The 12,403-nt window shown below is 48.0% G+C and overlaps 1 protein-coding gene and 1 long non-coding RNA gene across 6 annotated transcripts in view; one reads left to right on the top strand and one right to left on the bottom strand.

Annotated features, from left to right (window-relative positions):
• Positions 1-12: 12 nt before the first annotated feature.
• On the top strand, positions 13-4,283 carry LOC126490890 (uncharacterized). Its single transcript, XR_007589268.1, has 4 exons — positions 13-151; positions 289-347; positions 1,393-1,535; positions 1,669-4,283. It is a non-coding gene; the product is annotated as an uncharacterized lncRNA (long non-coding RNA).
• Positions 4,284-7,578: 3,295 nt separating this feature from the next.
• The window catches only part of Pabpn1 (poly(A) binding protein nuclear 1), a 15,306-nt gene continuing 10,481 nt past the window's right edge, over positions 7,579-12,403 (bottom strand). For 2 of the 5 annotated variants that reach the window (XM_050126081.1, XM_050126084.1), the window contains exons 2-5: positions 10,963-11,077; positions 10,259-10,326; positions 9,249-9,595; positions 7,579-8,473 (exon numbers count right to left, since the gene is read on the bottom strand). In XM_050126081.1, coding sequence (XP_049982038.1) covers positions 8,434-8,473; positions 9,249-9,595; positions 10,259-10,326; positions 10,963-11,077 — 570 coding nt within the window. In that variant the 3' untranslated portion in view covers positions 7,579-8,433. Of the gene's footprint in view, positions 8,474-9,248; positions 9,596-10,258; positions 10,327-10,962; positions 11,078-11,249; positions 11,331-11,424; positions 12,329-12,403 lie in introns of those variants that run through there. The other 3 variants (XM_050126080.1, XM_050126083.1, XM_050126082.1) reach the window with 3 other exon arrangements.

The following is a 12,403-nucleotide window of genomic DNA, read 5'->3' as shown; positions in this document are numbered from 1 at the left end:
CTCGGTGAAAGACTTTTCTCAGTGCGACACAAACCAGTAACAACCTCGCCTTTCTCACTGTGCCGCTCACTGCCAGCTCTGTGCCCGTGCCGCTCACGGCGGCTGTGCCGGGATGCTCACTGGCTCATTCCATCCTTGCAACAACCTCAAGGTTGGTGTGGGGAGCAATTAAGGTTTTAGGGAGCAATAAAAGTTAGCTTGAGGGCTGGAGAGATGGTGGTTGTGAGTGCTTGCTGACCTTCCAGAGGGCCGGGCTTGGTCCCCATACCCACACATGTCTGTCCACAGCTGCCTGGGACTCCAGCTCCAGGAATCGAACACTGTCTTCTGGCCCCCAAAGCACCCACGTGCGTATACTTAACGCTAACATACATGTGCCCAAAGATAAGATGATCTCTTTAAATTGACGTAAAAAAGGAATTTATGAACTGTGGAGCAGGTTAAAGAGAGAGCTCACAGGATGGAGAAGCGAACACACACAGCACAGGCAGGCCTCTGCCTGAACTCCAGTAGAAATCCTTCCGGGAAGCCTCATGCAAGTTTCTTTCTAGCAAGCATGTGATTGGCTAGCTCAGGTAGCGTTCTGCTCTACCCCTAATACTGAGGGCTGTGAAGAAGAAAACTGAGCAGTTAGGACAGGACTGGATGTTGTTTAGAAATGAACAGTGGCTGTCTACCATAGTGTTTCTCTTACTAGTGCTCAAGGACTTGATAACTTAGCCAAGGTTCCAAAGTTAGACCCTGTTAGAGCCCAGACAGAGCTAGAGTTCTGTTGAGCACAGTGGTACACGCCCTTAATCCCAGCTGTTGGGAGGCAGAAGGAGGAGGATCTCTGAGTTAGAGGCCAACCTGCTCTACATAGTGAGTTCCAGGCCAGCCAGAGCTGAGTGATTCCTAGGGTTTGGAAAGGGTAGGCTTTAACTTGGGGGTAGTTCTGAGAGAGGACTTTCAAGGAAAATGGAAGTCCTTCCTCTTCCAGAAAAGAGGTTGGTCATCGGCAGCACTGGGCTCCCTTCTTCCCTTTTGCCGATTCATGTCTAAGGCCGCACGCTATCAATAATGCCATGCTACAGGGCTCCAAATAAGTGTGTTCCTGGAGACCTCATAGGAGCATCCTCAGTGACTCCCCACAGTCCCTTGAGAAGGAGCCATTTTTATTCCTGCTCCATCACATCACAGAACAATGAGAACTGAGAGAAACTGAGGGGACTTGTGAGGGGCAGAGCCAGGCAGCAGCCTCCACTTACCTCTTGCTCATGGAGTCAAGTGACTGGTGTTGCCTTTTGCTGTGTGTGAAATGATTTGAACTACGGCTTGAACTGGAGTAGAGGTTCTCCTCCTCCCCCTCCCCCCCCTTTTTTTTTTAATATAGGATCTCCTTTTGTATCCCAGGCTAACCTCAAAGTCACAATCCTCCAGCCTCAGCCTTCCCCTGTGTCCTGGCTAAGGGACACTTCAATGAAATGCCTCATTCTGTAAAACCAACAAAAACAAAACCAACCGGAAAGCGACCATAGCTCCTGTATGGGAGGCAGGTAAAAGTGAACAGGAGAAAAGTATGAGTCACACAGGGAGGAGGGATCACCCCAGTTTCTAGACTGGTGGAAATGGTCAGTGTCTACAACTGACGTCAACTTCTCCAACCATATGGCCTTCCTAAATTCTCAGCCTATGGAAAAACTGACCTTCTCTGAGGATGTTGCAACTGTAGCTTGGAGAGGCACCTGTTGAAAGTTCCACGAGCTGGCCAGGGGAGTAGCCGGATCTTGAAGAGGGAGCACCTGCAGTCTTCTTCCTGCACAACAGCTGGAAATGGTGTGCGGGTCTGACGTAGGGTTCATCACTTTAGCCCCGCTGCCGTGGAATTATGTAATTCAAGCTGGCTCTGAACTCATAGTGACCTTCCTGCCCCAGCCTCCCAAGTGCTGGGACTAGAGGTGTGAGCCACCATATCCAACTCAAGACAGGAAATATCTGTAAGTGCCATGTGAGAAAGTATTTCTCTAATACTTTGCTTATTTTAAGTTTTTGTTGTTGTTTTGGTTTTTCGAGACAGTGTTTCTCTGTGTAGTCCTGGCTGTCCAGGAGCTCACTCTGTAGACCAGACTGGCCTCAAATTCACAGAGATCTGCCTGCCTCTCTCTGCCTTCCCAGTGCTAGGGTTAAAGGTGTGCGCCACCACCCAGCTATCTCTCTAATACTAAATTCATTGGGAACCCCCAAGAACTTCAAGGATATATAGTTTTCAGGCAAATAAGAGAAATGACCATTCTGTTTGTACTGGTGTTTTAGCTGGATTTACGACTAAGAGTCATAATGGACTATTGAGAGGGAAACAAGAGGACACAGGGCACATTTCTAGCGTTAGGAAGTTGTGTGAGATGAGCCTGTGAAAAGGAGCGCTGCTAGGTCTGGCAACTCAAGTTCCCACCATGTGGGTCAGAAGAACCCACTCTAACGAGCGGTCCTCTGATCTCCGCACGTGCACGTGGTACACCCGTCTCCCAACACACACAGTATCTCATTCTTTGAAACTATTTTTAGAAAGCTATTTAAAATGACACGATATCCACTTTTTGCCCTCTCAAGACAACCTCATCTGGTCACCAGGCAACCAAGTTTTACAATAGCTAGCCACCAACGTCTGGCTTGGCCTCGGGTCTGAAAGGAGCCCATGTTCCTCATCTTGTCCCCTTGAACTAAGAACTCCTAAGACTAATAATTGCAATCTGTAGAGAAGATGCGGACAAGTACAAAAGAAGGAAAACAACGGTCGTACAACAAAGTGCACCGCGTGGCTTACCGCTCAGTTCCCAAGGGGGCTGGGGAGTAAGTCGAGGGTGTTGACCGTCTGGTGTATAGAGCAGAGGCATTTTACTGCATCTCACATGGTAGAAAGGAAACTCACAATCGTATTTTTGAAGGGCACGAAGCATTTTTATAAAAGCAGAGCTCTTGTGACTTACCCAGCTCTCAAAGACTCTCACAGTGGGAATAGGTGTCATATAAATTTGGGGCTACAAACATTCAGACCGTAACAGGTTATACTCTATTAAAGAAAGATAGGGGGCTGGAGAGATGGCTCACTGGATAAGAGCACTGACTGCTCTTCCAGAGGACCTGGGTTCAATTCCCAGCATCCACATGGCAGCTCACAACTGTCTGAAGATCCAGTTCTAGGGAATCTGACACCTTCACACCAATGCACATAAAATAAAAAGTTAAATAAACCATAAAAAATATTATAAAAAAAAAGACGGGAAAAACTCCTTGACAAAAAACTCTTTTAAGGGCTGGAGAGATGGCTCAGTGGTTAAGAGCACTGTCTGCTCTTCCAGAGGTCCTGAGTTCAATTCCCAGCAACCACATGGTGGCTCCAAACCATCTGTAAAGAGATCTGGCACCCTCCTCTGGTGTGTGGGTATAAATGGAGGCAGAAAGTTGTATACATAATAAATAAATCTTTAAAAAAAATACTCTTTTAATCCGGTACTCAGGTGGCTGAGGCAGGCAGATCTCTGAGTTTGAGGTCAGCTTGGTCTACACAGCAAGTTCCAGGCCAGTCAGGAATACATAGTGAGAACTCATTTTGAAAAAAGGACTGAATTTTCAGAATATAAAATCAGTATAAAAATGACTGTTTTAGCCGGGCGGTGGTGGCGCATGCCTTTAATCCCAGCACTCGGGAGGCAGAGGCAGGCGGATCTCTGTGAGTTCGAGGCCAGCCTGGTCTATAAGAGCTAGTTCCAGGACAGGAACCAAAAAGCTACGGAAAAACCCTGTCTCGAAAATCAAAAAAAAAAAAAAAAAAACTGTTTTGGGGCCAGCAAGATGATTGAAAGGTGGTTTGCTGCGCAGGCCTGGCAACTTGAATTCCAGCCCGGCACCCTATATAGAGCTAGCACAGCACAGAGTTGTCCAGTGCCCTCATGTGTATGTACTTGTAGGAGTTAAAAATGTTTAGTTCTAAAGTCAGATGTGGTGGTTCACACCTATAACCCAGCAGCTAGAACCAAATACCATAAACAGAATATGTTACATAAGCAACAAAAATTGTTTTCTCAGTTTCGGCTCAGTGGGGGAAAGTGTTTGCTCCTGAGTGCAGTCACCTGTGTGTGAGCTCAATCCCTAGAGTCTACAAGTGCAGGAAGAGAAGCCAGTCCTGCAGGCTGTCTAACCACCATATGGACGACTCCCTGCCCCCACACAATGAATAAATTTAAGACAAATCTTAATGAAAACTTAGGGATTTTTCTGGAGGTTTCTTGGTGGCATACAAAACAGAGAAATGACAAGACATCATTCTTCACTAGGTCCCTTTACAGAACAATAACACCTTCAGTAGAACCCACGTTTGGGAAATGCCCAATAAATACATGTTTGAATGAATGATTATCAATAAGCCTAGAGAGGAAAAAAATGTGGTTTTTCGAGACAGGGTTTCTCTGTGGCTTTGGAGCCTGTCCTGACACTAGCTCTGTAGACCAGGCTGGCCTTGAACTCACAGAGATCCGCCTGCCTCTGCCTCCCGAGTGCTGGGATTAAAGGCATGCGCCACCATCGCCCGGCTTGTGAGGGTTTTTTGTTTTGTTTTTTAAAATAAGTCCTGGAACTTACTGTGTATACCAGGCTGGTCTTGAACTCAAGAGATCCACGTTCCTTTGCCTCCTGAATACTGAGATTAAAGTCATAGAGCACTATGCCTAGCAGATTTTGTGAATTTAGTCTATAGTGAGGGTCTGTGAGGGATAGAAGACAAGCCAAGACAACCCAGGGCATTTCAAGACAGAACTTCTCCAACCAAATATCAGAAAAAGGTACACCCAGGCATGGTGGCATGCACCTTTAGCTCCAGCACTTGGGAAGCAGAGGCAGGTGAATCTGTGAGTTCGAGGCCAACCTGGTCTACAGAGTCTCTGAGAGCCAGAGCTACATGTTGAGACCCTGTCTCAAAGAGACAAAAACAAAAACCTCCCAATCTTTAAATACTTTGCTTCCACACAGAACTCCAATAATAGACTTACTCCTATTCTTCAGTTAGCCATAACTGATGGACAGAAATAATCTACCAAAAACTGTGTTTGTCCAAGAATGTCAACTTTCCCCCCATGCTTATGCCTTTAAAATCTGGAAGACCAAAGGGGCAAAAAGCCAGTCACCTGCCAGATGTGGTGATGCACATCTGGAATTCCAGCACTTTGAAGACAAAGGCAAGAGGATTTGAGTTCTAGGCCAGCCTGGGCTACAAAAACTAATTGGTTCTGTGAGCATACCTTAACACAGCAATGGGCGGTAGACGTAGGCAGGTCTCTTGAGCTCCAGGCCACTCTGGTTTCTCATGTGTTGGCAGCCCTTCCACAGCTACATAGTGAGTTTGTCCAAAAACAATTTGCAGGGATCTTTCAGAACTAACCATTTAGTGCCCCCTAGTGGGTAGGTAAGAACAGGCCAGTACTTATTTGTACAAGTTCAGAGTTTCAAATCCTTTTTTTCTTTGAGACAGTCTCACTATTTAGCTCCTGGAACTCTGTAGACCAGGCTGGCCTTGAACTCTGAGCTATGCCTGCCTCTGCCTAAGTGCTGGTACTAAAGACATGTACCACTATGCCTGGTATCACATTCTTGTTTTTGATGACCAAACCAAATAGTGATTAAAAGCCCCAGTGATGGAACCCAACAAGGGCTTGATCCTGAGAACTTCAAAACGTCATCCTCTTGAGCCCCATGTGTGCTCTGGGACACATGCCTACCCTCACTAACAAGAATACCAGGAAACAAGAATAGAAGTAGGGTCACACTTTCTAGCCCAGGCTAGCCTAGATGGAAGCATCCTCTTGTTTCAGCATCCTAAATGCTGGGGTTGGTCCCAGGTAAACTACAAAGTTTCCACTTTTCTAATACTCAACTTTAGACTGCTTCCTGTTAATCAGCCTCTGCAGACATCACATATACTGACCAAATACTAAAATACATAGGTTAACGAGTTTTTACAAGAAATAGAGGTATTAGGGGTTCATGAATGTATTTGAGTTCTGAAGAGCATATTGGTCAGAGGCAGGATCAAGACATTAGCAGAACTAGTATTGGTAGAATGGACAGAGACTAAAATACATCTTGGGTTGGAGTAAGAGCTCAGGCAGGTGGTGGTGGGACACACCTTTAATCCTAGCACTTGTAGGCAGAGGGAGGCAGGTGGATCTGAGTTCAAGGCCAACCTGGTCCACAGAGCAAGTTCTAGGCCAGGCTCCATAGCTACTGAAAAACCCTGTCTTGTAAAGCCAAACAAACAAAAGAGCTCAGTGGTTAAGGGCCCTAACTGCTCTTCAGGAATACACAGGGTTTTGTTTTTTAAGACAGGTTTCTCATTAAAGGCGTGTGCCACCAGGTTGGATTCCCAGAACTCACAATCACTCCTGTCCAGCCCCTGGGATTCTAACACCCTCTTCTGGCCTGATACAGAAGTGAGGCAAAAGCCATAAAACCCTTTCTTGGTAACATGTTTTAATGTAGTACCCAAGATTCCAGCCTGATATTACAATATAAACTCTGTATAAACCCTCTCTGGCCTCTAACTCAGATCTTGACTTCTGAGTGCAGGCTAAAGGTGTTGGCGAAACCAGGCGCAGGGAGAGATCTTTGTGTCCTTGCTTACTTTGCATTTCTTGAATCCGTATTACAGCACACAAGGTAAGACACAAACTTACAAATAGGTCACAGAGTCACTTGTATTCAGGTTTTCTCAGGAACACAACTTTTAAGATCTCTGTAGCTCAGGTGGGCAGTGGTGGCACGTGCCTTCAATCCCAGCACCTGGGAGGCAGAGGCGGGAGATCTCTGAGTTCAAGGTCAGCTTGGTCCAAGTGCTGGTTCCAGGGCAGGCTCCAAAGCTACAGAGAAACCTTATCTCAAAAAAAAAAAAAAAAAAAAATTAAACACACACACACACACACACGAAAAGGATTTCTGGGGGGCTGGAGAGATGGCTCAGTGGTTAAGAGCATTGCCTGCTCTTCCAAAGGTCCTGAGTTCAATTCCCAGCAACCACATGGTGGCTCACAACCATCTGTAATAAGGTCTGGTGCCCTCTGCTGGCCTGCAGGCATACACAGATAGAATATTGTATACATAACAAATATTAAAAAAAAAAAAAAAAAGGATTTCTGTAGCTCTGGCTGGCTGGGGAGACCCACCTGGCTCTGCTTCCCAAGTGCTAGGAATAAAGGTGTGCGCCACCTCAGCTGGCTCAGGTGTTCTAGTCTGTCTGGGTTTCATGCATGCCTACAATTCAGGCACTGGAGAAGGTAGGCTCTTGGGTCACCAGAACTTCAAGGACAGACAAGCAGTTCCAAATCAGCCAGGGCTGCATGACTTTATATCAAAAACCACCAACACTGTTGATTTTTTTACTGATCAGAAGACCCACCACCCTCAACTGAATACATTATAGCTAGTTCAATCTAATTTCTACCCTAATTTACAAGTGGCAACCTCTCTAAAACACTAGTACTTTCCCCCTCCACAACCATCTGTGACGTGAGAACTAGCATGTAAATAGCATTTACACTCAAAGTACCAAAAGTTTTTTCATAAACAACTTTATTTATTCATGACACATTATTTAAAAAAAAATCCCATCCCCTGGAAATGAGTTAAAAAAAAATAAACAAAATCCACCTCCCACCTCCCTGTTCCCACTTCCTCCCATTCCCTCCAAATAAAAGGGAAAAGGGTAAAGAAAAACTAAAACAAAACAAAAACACCTGAAAAACAAAAACACCCCAAAACTCCCCAAAACAAAGTAGTGCATTTCCCCAGGGGTAAGGGGAATTTACACTGGAGCCACTGGGAGCGAGATCTTCCGGCTACAGAAACCTGCAAAGAAAGACACTCAAAACAGAAAAAGAAACACAAAAGGAAACAAAATAGATCACCAGGCAAACTGGAGGGGCAGGGAGCCCGAGGAAAGAAGGGCAGGGTGGGTGTAGACCTGGTAGGACAGGAGCAGGCAGGCAGGGACTGCAAAAGGCAGGGAGAAGACGAGGGAAGGAAACGAGCTGAACAGATTGGTGTCCTTCCAGAGCCCTGGGTAAAAAAAAGCCCTACCACCCGTGCCCACCTACCCTTGAGCAGGCCCAAAGAGGGTGAAGGGGAGCAGGGAAACAGGGAGCAGCTTGCACAGTTGAGATGTGTCCATGGCGAATCCCCAGAGGGAATATGTAGCCCCTGCCCCACTCCCTGGGCCTCCCCTACTCCCCAGAGCAGGTCCCTCCTCAGTTAGTTATGGGATTCTCCCCCCTTCCACAGTATATCTTTTTTTTTTTTAATATTTTTTTTTCCATCAAGGTCATCTTCTGTTTTTCTTTTTTTTTTTTAATTCTTTTTTTTTCCTTCTTTCCTCTTTTTTCCTCTCTCTCCTCCTAATACACACTTTTTTTAGTAAGGGGAATACCATGATGTCGCTCTAGCCCGGCCCCTGGAAGAAAGAAGGAGAGTTAGGTGTTAACATGGTTCCTAGAGAGCTCAGTGCAAGACCCTCCCCGTGGGCCCGCAACTGCCCCCAGTACCAAAGGGAGCTCTTAAAAGTGAGTGTTCGCTCCCAGGAATAACAAGTGGCAAACTGGGGCCTCCAGAAACGGGTAGGGAAGTGCATCTAAGACACTGAGGGTCAAGAAAAAGATCCACTGTCTGTCTCTCCAGTGCTTCACAGCTCTTAGACCCTATCTGGTGAAAAGGCAGGGTTTATCTTAACATACAACTTACTGCAAGGACAGAAGGCAAGCACAGCCACAAGATGGTGCCACTAGGCCCATCAGACAGCTAACCTTGGAACAACCTCAGTCCTCCCACACGGCTGAGGGAGAAACCAGCCTGCAGCTGGATGCTTCCAAGGAAGCAACATTTAAACCCCTCCCTAACTCTGGGAAAAGTAACAATGTCCCAGCAGTGCTTTCCCTACCCGGAGGCCTTACAAACTCTTAGTGTAAACTTTCACAGCCACCAATACCCAAAGAAAGAAAGCAGAGGAAGAAATATCTCACAACTGTCCTCATCAAATTTCTGCTCAAGGAAACAGAACTGCCTGCAACTACTTCCTCCCTCTGAACACGAGGGAGGACCAAGTCCCCAGACACCAAAAAAAAAAAAAAAAAAAAAAAAAGGACAAGGGAGCGAGGGTCCTCCGATCAGGAGAGGATGAAGCCTAAGGGCTCATGGGAGGCGGGGAAGAGGAGCAGCCCATCTATCCTGACCTGTAGACTCGACCCCGGGGCCTGCTGTTAAAACCACTGTAGAATCGAGATCGGGAGCTGTTGTAATTGGTAGTCCGGGCACGGTATCGGGCACTCAGGAAACCCCGGTCTGTTGTGCTGATGCCTGGTCTGTTGGTTCGTTTGGGAATCACCTTGATCTGTCTTCCTCTGAAAAGGGACTCATCTACGGCCAGGGAAGTCCTCACTGACTCTTTGTCTGAGAACTCTATATACGCAAACCCTTTGGGATGGCCACTGAATTTGTCACAGAGTATAGTAACACGGTTGACTGAACCACAGCCATGAAAGTGAGCTTCCAGCTCTTCTGCTGTTGCACCATAGTCCACCTGAGGAAAGGAACACTCATTTTACAAGTACTGGGAAAACTGAACAGGTACCCTGCCTAGATGTCTTTAGTCTGGGTCCAAGGCACAGCAGGTACTGTTCCCCTTTCCTCCAACTCCAGAATCTTTCCCCTCATAACCTTCCCCAAGCCCCAAACTGCAAATCAATTCTAGAGATTCCTTTCAAATTATTATGTAACATCCTATAATAAGAATGTATTCCTGCCAGGTGATAGTGCACGCCTTTCATCCCAGCACTTGAGAGGCAGAAGCAGGCAGATCTTTCAATTTCAGGCCAGCCCACTCTACAGCACAAATTCCAGGCTAGCCAAGGCTATACTGAGAAAACCCAAAATAAGACCATGTATAGTGGCACACACCTTTAATCCCAGGCAGATCTCTGTGAATTTGAGGCCAGCCTGGACTATAGAGCTAGTGCCAGGTCAGCCAGGGATAATTAGGGAGCCGCCCCCCCCAAACCCAAACGACAATGTACTGTTATAATGCCAATACTCAGTAGGTTGAGACTGGAGAATCACTTTGAAACAATGGCCAGTCTGGGCTATGTAACAAACCCTACCTAAAATAAAAACGAAAGAAAAAAAGAAAAAAAAAAGTTGAACGCTTGCTCCCCAAACCCTATTCAGACTCTTCCTCAATACATACATTGCCAACATAGATAGAACGAGCATCAGCCTCCATCTTCTCTTCAAGAGACATGATCACTGGGCCAGCTTGGGAAAAAAAGGTATTTTAAGCAAGCATACTTCTGTTGGATCAATACATATATACCCCCCCCCCCACCATGAGGCTAAGACTTGAGGCTGTTCTTCTATACCCATTACCTAGAACAGTGCCCAGCATAGTGGGTTTCAATATATATTAGTTAAACTATCCCCTTTTAAAAAAAATCCTAATTTGTATTTCCCAAACCGAGTTTCTATTGAACTGCTCTGGCTGAAATGCCTCAGCGTGAACAGAACTGGATGGACTGAGATCTTCCATTTCTACCAGTTATCAGGATCTTCTAAGTCCTAACCGAGGGGTCTCTAACTGAAAGCATTAGACTTGAAGGTCAAACGCCAGCGGGCAATCTCCACAAGAAGGGTACGGACAGATGAAGAACAAAGAGAAACACATATTAAATGAGACAAAGGAAGGCACAAGAGTGTCACCATCAAAACAGCCTGTGTCTAACAAAGGTCAGCAGAACACACAATGGACTATGACCACAGCACCGGCCCAGAAAAATTGCTCCGACAAGCAGCTTCAAGGTTTCGAGCTTCGAAGGCCATACTGCCGGTCACCCCTCGCCCACAATCAACCCAAAGACCCGGACTGTACGTGTGTGCAGGAGCCGATATACTCACCATTGCCTGGGGGTGGACTCATATTCATCTGCTTCTCTACCTCGTTTTGTAGCTCCTTTAGCTTCTCAGCCTCTTCCTCCATCTCTCTGACTCGAGCTTTGATCGCTTCTAGCTCCTACAATGAGTGAGCAGGGCATGCAGAAGGTTAACCGCAGACGCAGGGGCTGTGCCGTACATTTTGTCTGGGCCGGCCACAGCCACCCAAGCTCTCCCATTTCCCTCGCCCCGTGCGAGAGTCGTAGTTAAGGAAAAAAAAAATAACAGTACAAAAATATAAGCCAAACTACCTTCTCTAGAACCCCCTTAGGCATCCACGAGGCCCCATCTGCCCTCTCACGAACGGCCCCGGCCCGCCATCAGCCACGTTATTCCCCGCCCAACCCCACCCCCCGCCTGCCTCCCTCCCGCCCGAGCTCTGGGCCTCGCATGACCCGGCCCGCTCGCTCGGTCTCCTTCCCTCACCGGGTCCTCAATGGCGCCGTCCCCGGGGTCGGCCTCGACCAGTCCCGGCTCTTCCTCCTCCTCCTGGCTGCCGGGGGCTCCCGAGCCGGGCCCAGGACCCGGAGCTCCGGGGGGGGCACGGGGCCGGGGCGGCTCCTCTTCGGGCTCGGGCTCTGGCAGCAGCTCTCCAGGCTCCAGCTCCTCAGACTCCAGGCCGTTCCCGTAGTCCCCTGCGCCCCCCGGGTCCCCCTCCCCGGCCTCCCCACCGGCCCCGGGCACAAGATGGCGCCGCCGCCCCGGCCCGGAGCCCCGACCGCCCGCAGCCCCCGCTGCTGCTGCCGCCGCCGCTGCCGCCGCCATCGCCGCTCAGACTGGGGCCCGCTGCTCGGCGATTGGAGAACTGTGCCGGCCACGCCGAGGATTCATTAGTCAATCCGCCTGCCCGTCACCCCGAGCTCGAATACGATTGGGGAATTCTCCTTGACAATCAAATAAGACCCCACCCCTAAGGCGGGTCGCTGCGCCAAATTCTGGGACCCCGGTAGGTGAAATAAGCTTGTCAATCAACACACCCCACCTCCTGTCGAGTCCTTAGGTAACAATACGCCCGCACTGTGACGACTTTCCGCTCCTCCTCCGCCCATGGGCGGGCCGACAACATGGAGGCTGCTCCACGATTGGCCCCAGACTAGCGAGCGAAAATGACCAATCTTCCAAAGGCCTCACTGAAGAGGCCCATTCTCAGATGCCGATTGGCTTGTGAGATTCGACGGGATGACTCCCGTTGTGCGACAGGTGAACCTTGCTCACGAAAGGGTTGTGAGGTTTAAAGCTACTGAATTCCTGAGCCGGGCAGGGTGGCGCACACCTTTAATCCCAGGACTCAGAAAGCCCAAGCACGCGAATCTGTTAGTTCAAGGCCAGCCTGGGTTACACAGAGAGTTCCAGGACAGTCAGCCCTGCATAGAGACCCAGTCTCAAAAAAAAAAAAAAAAAAAAA

This window comes from Alexandromys fortis, unplaced genomic scaffold (genome assembly GCF_014885135.2).
Source record: "Alexandromys fortis isolate MF-2015 unplaced genomic scaffold, M_Fortis_MF-2015_v1.1 scaffold_258, whole genome shotgun sequence".
NCBI classification, from domain to species: domain Eukaryota; kingdom Metazoa; phylum Chordata; class Mammalia; order Rodentia; family Cricetidae; genus Alexandromys; species Alexandromys fortis.
Note: the sequence above shows the minus strand (reverse complement) of the source record. Positions and strands in the feature narration are given on the sequence as shown.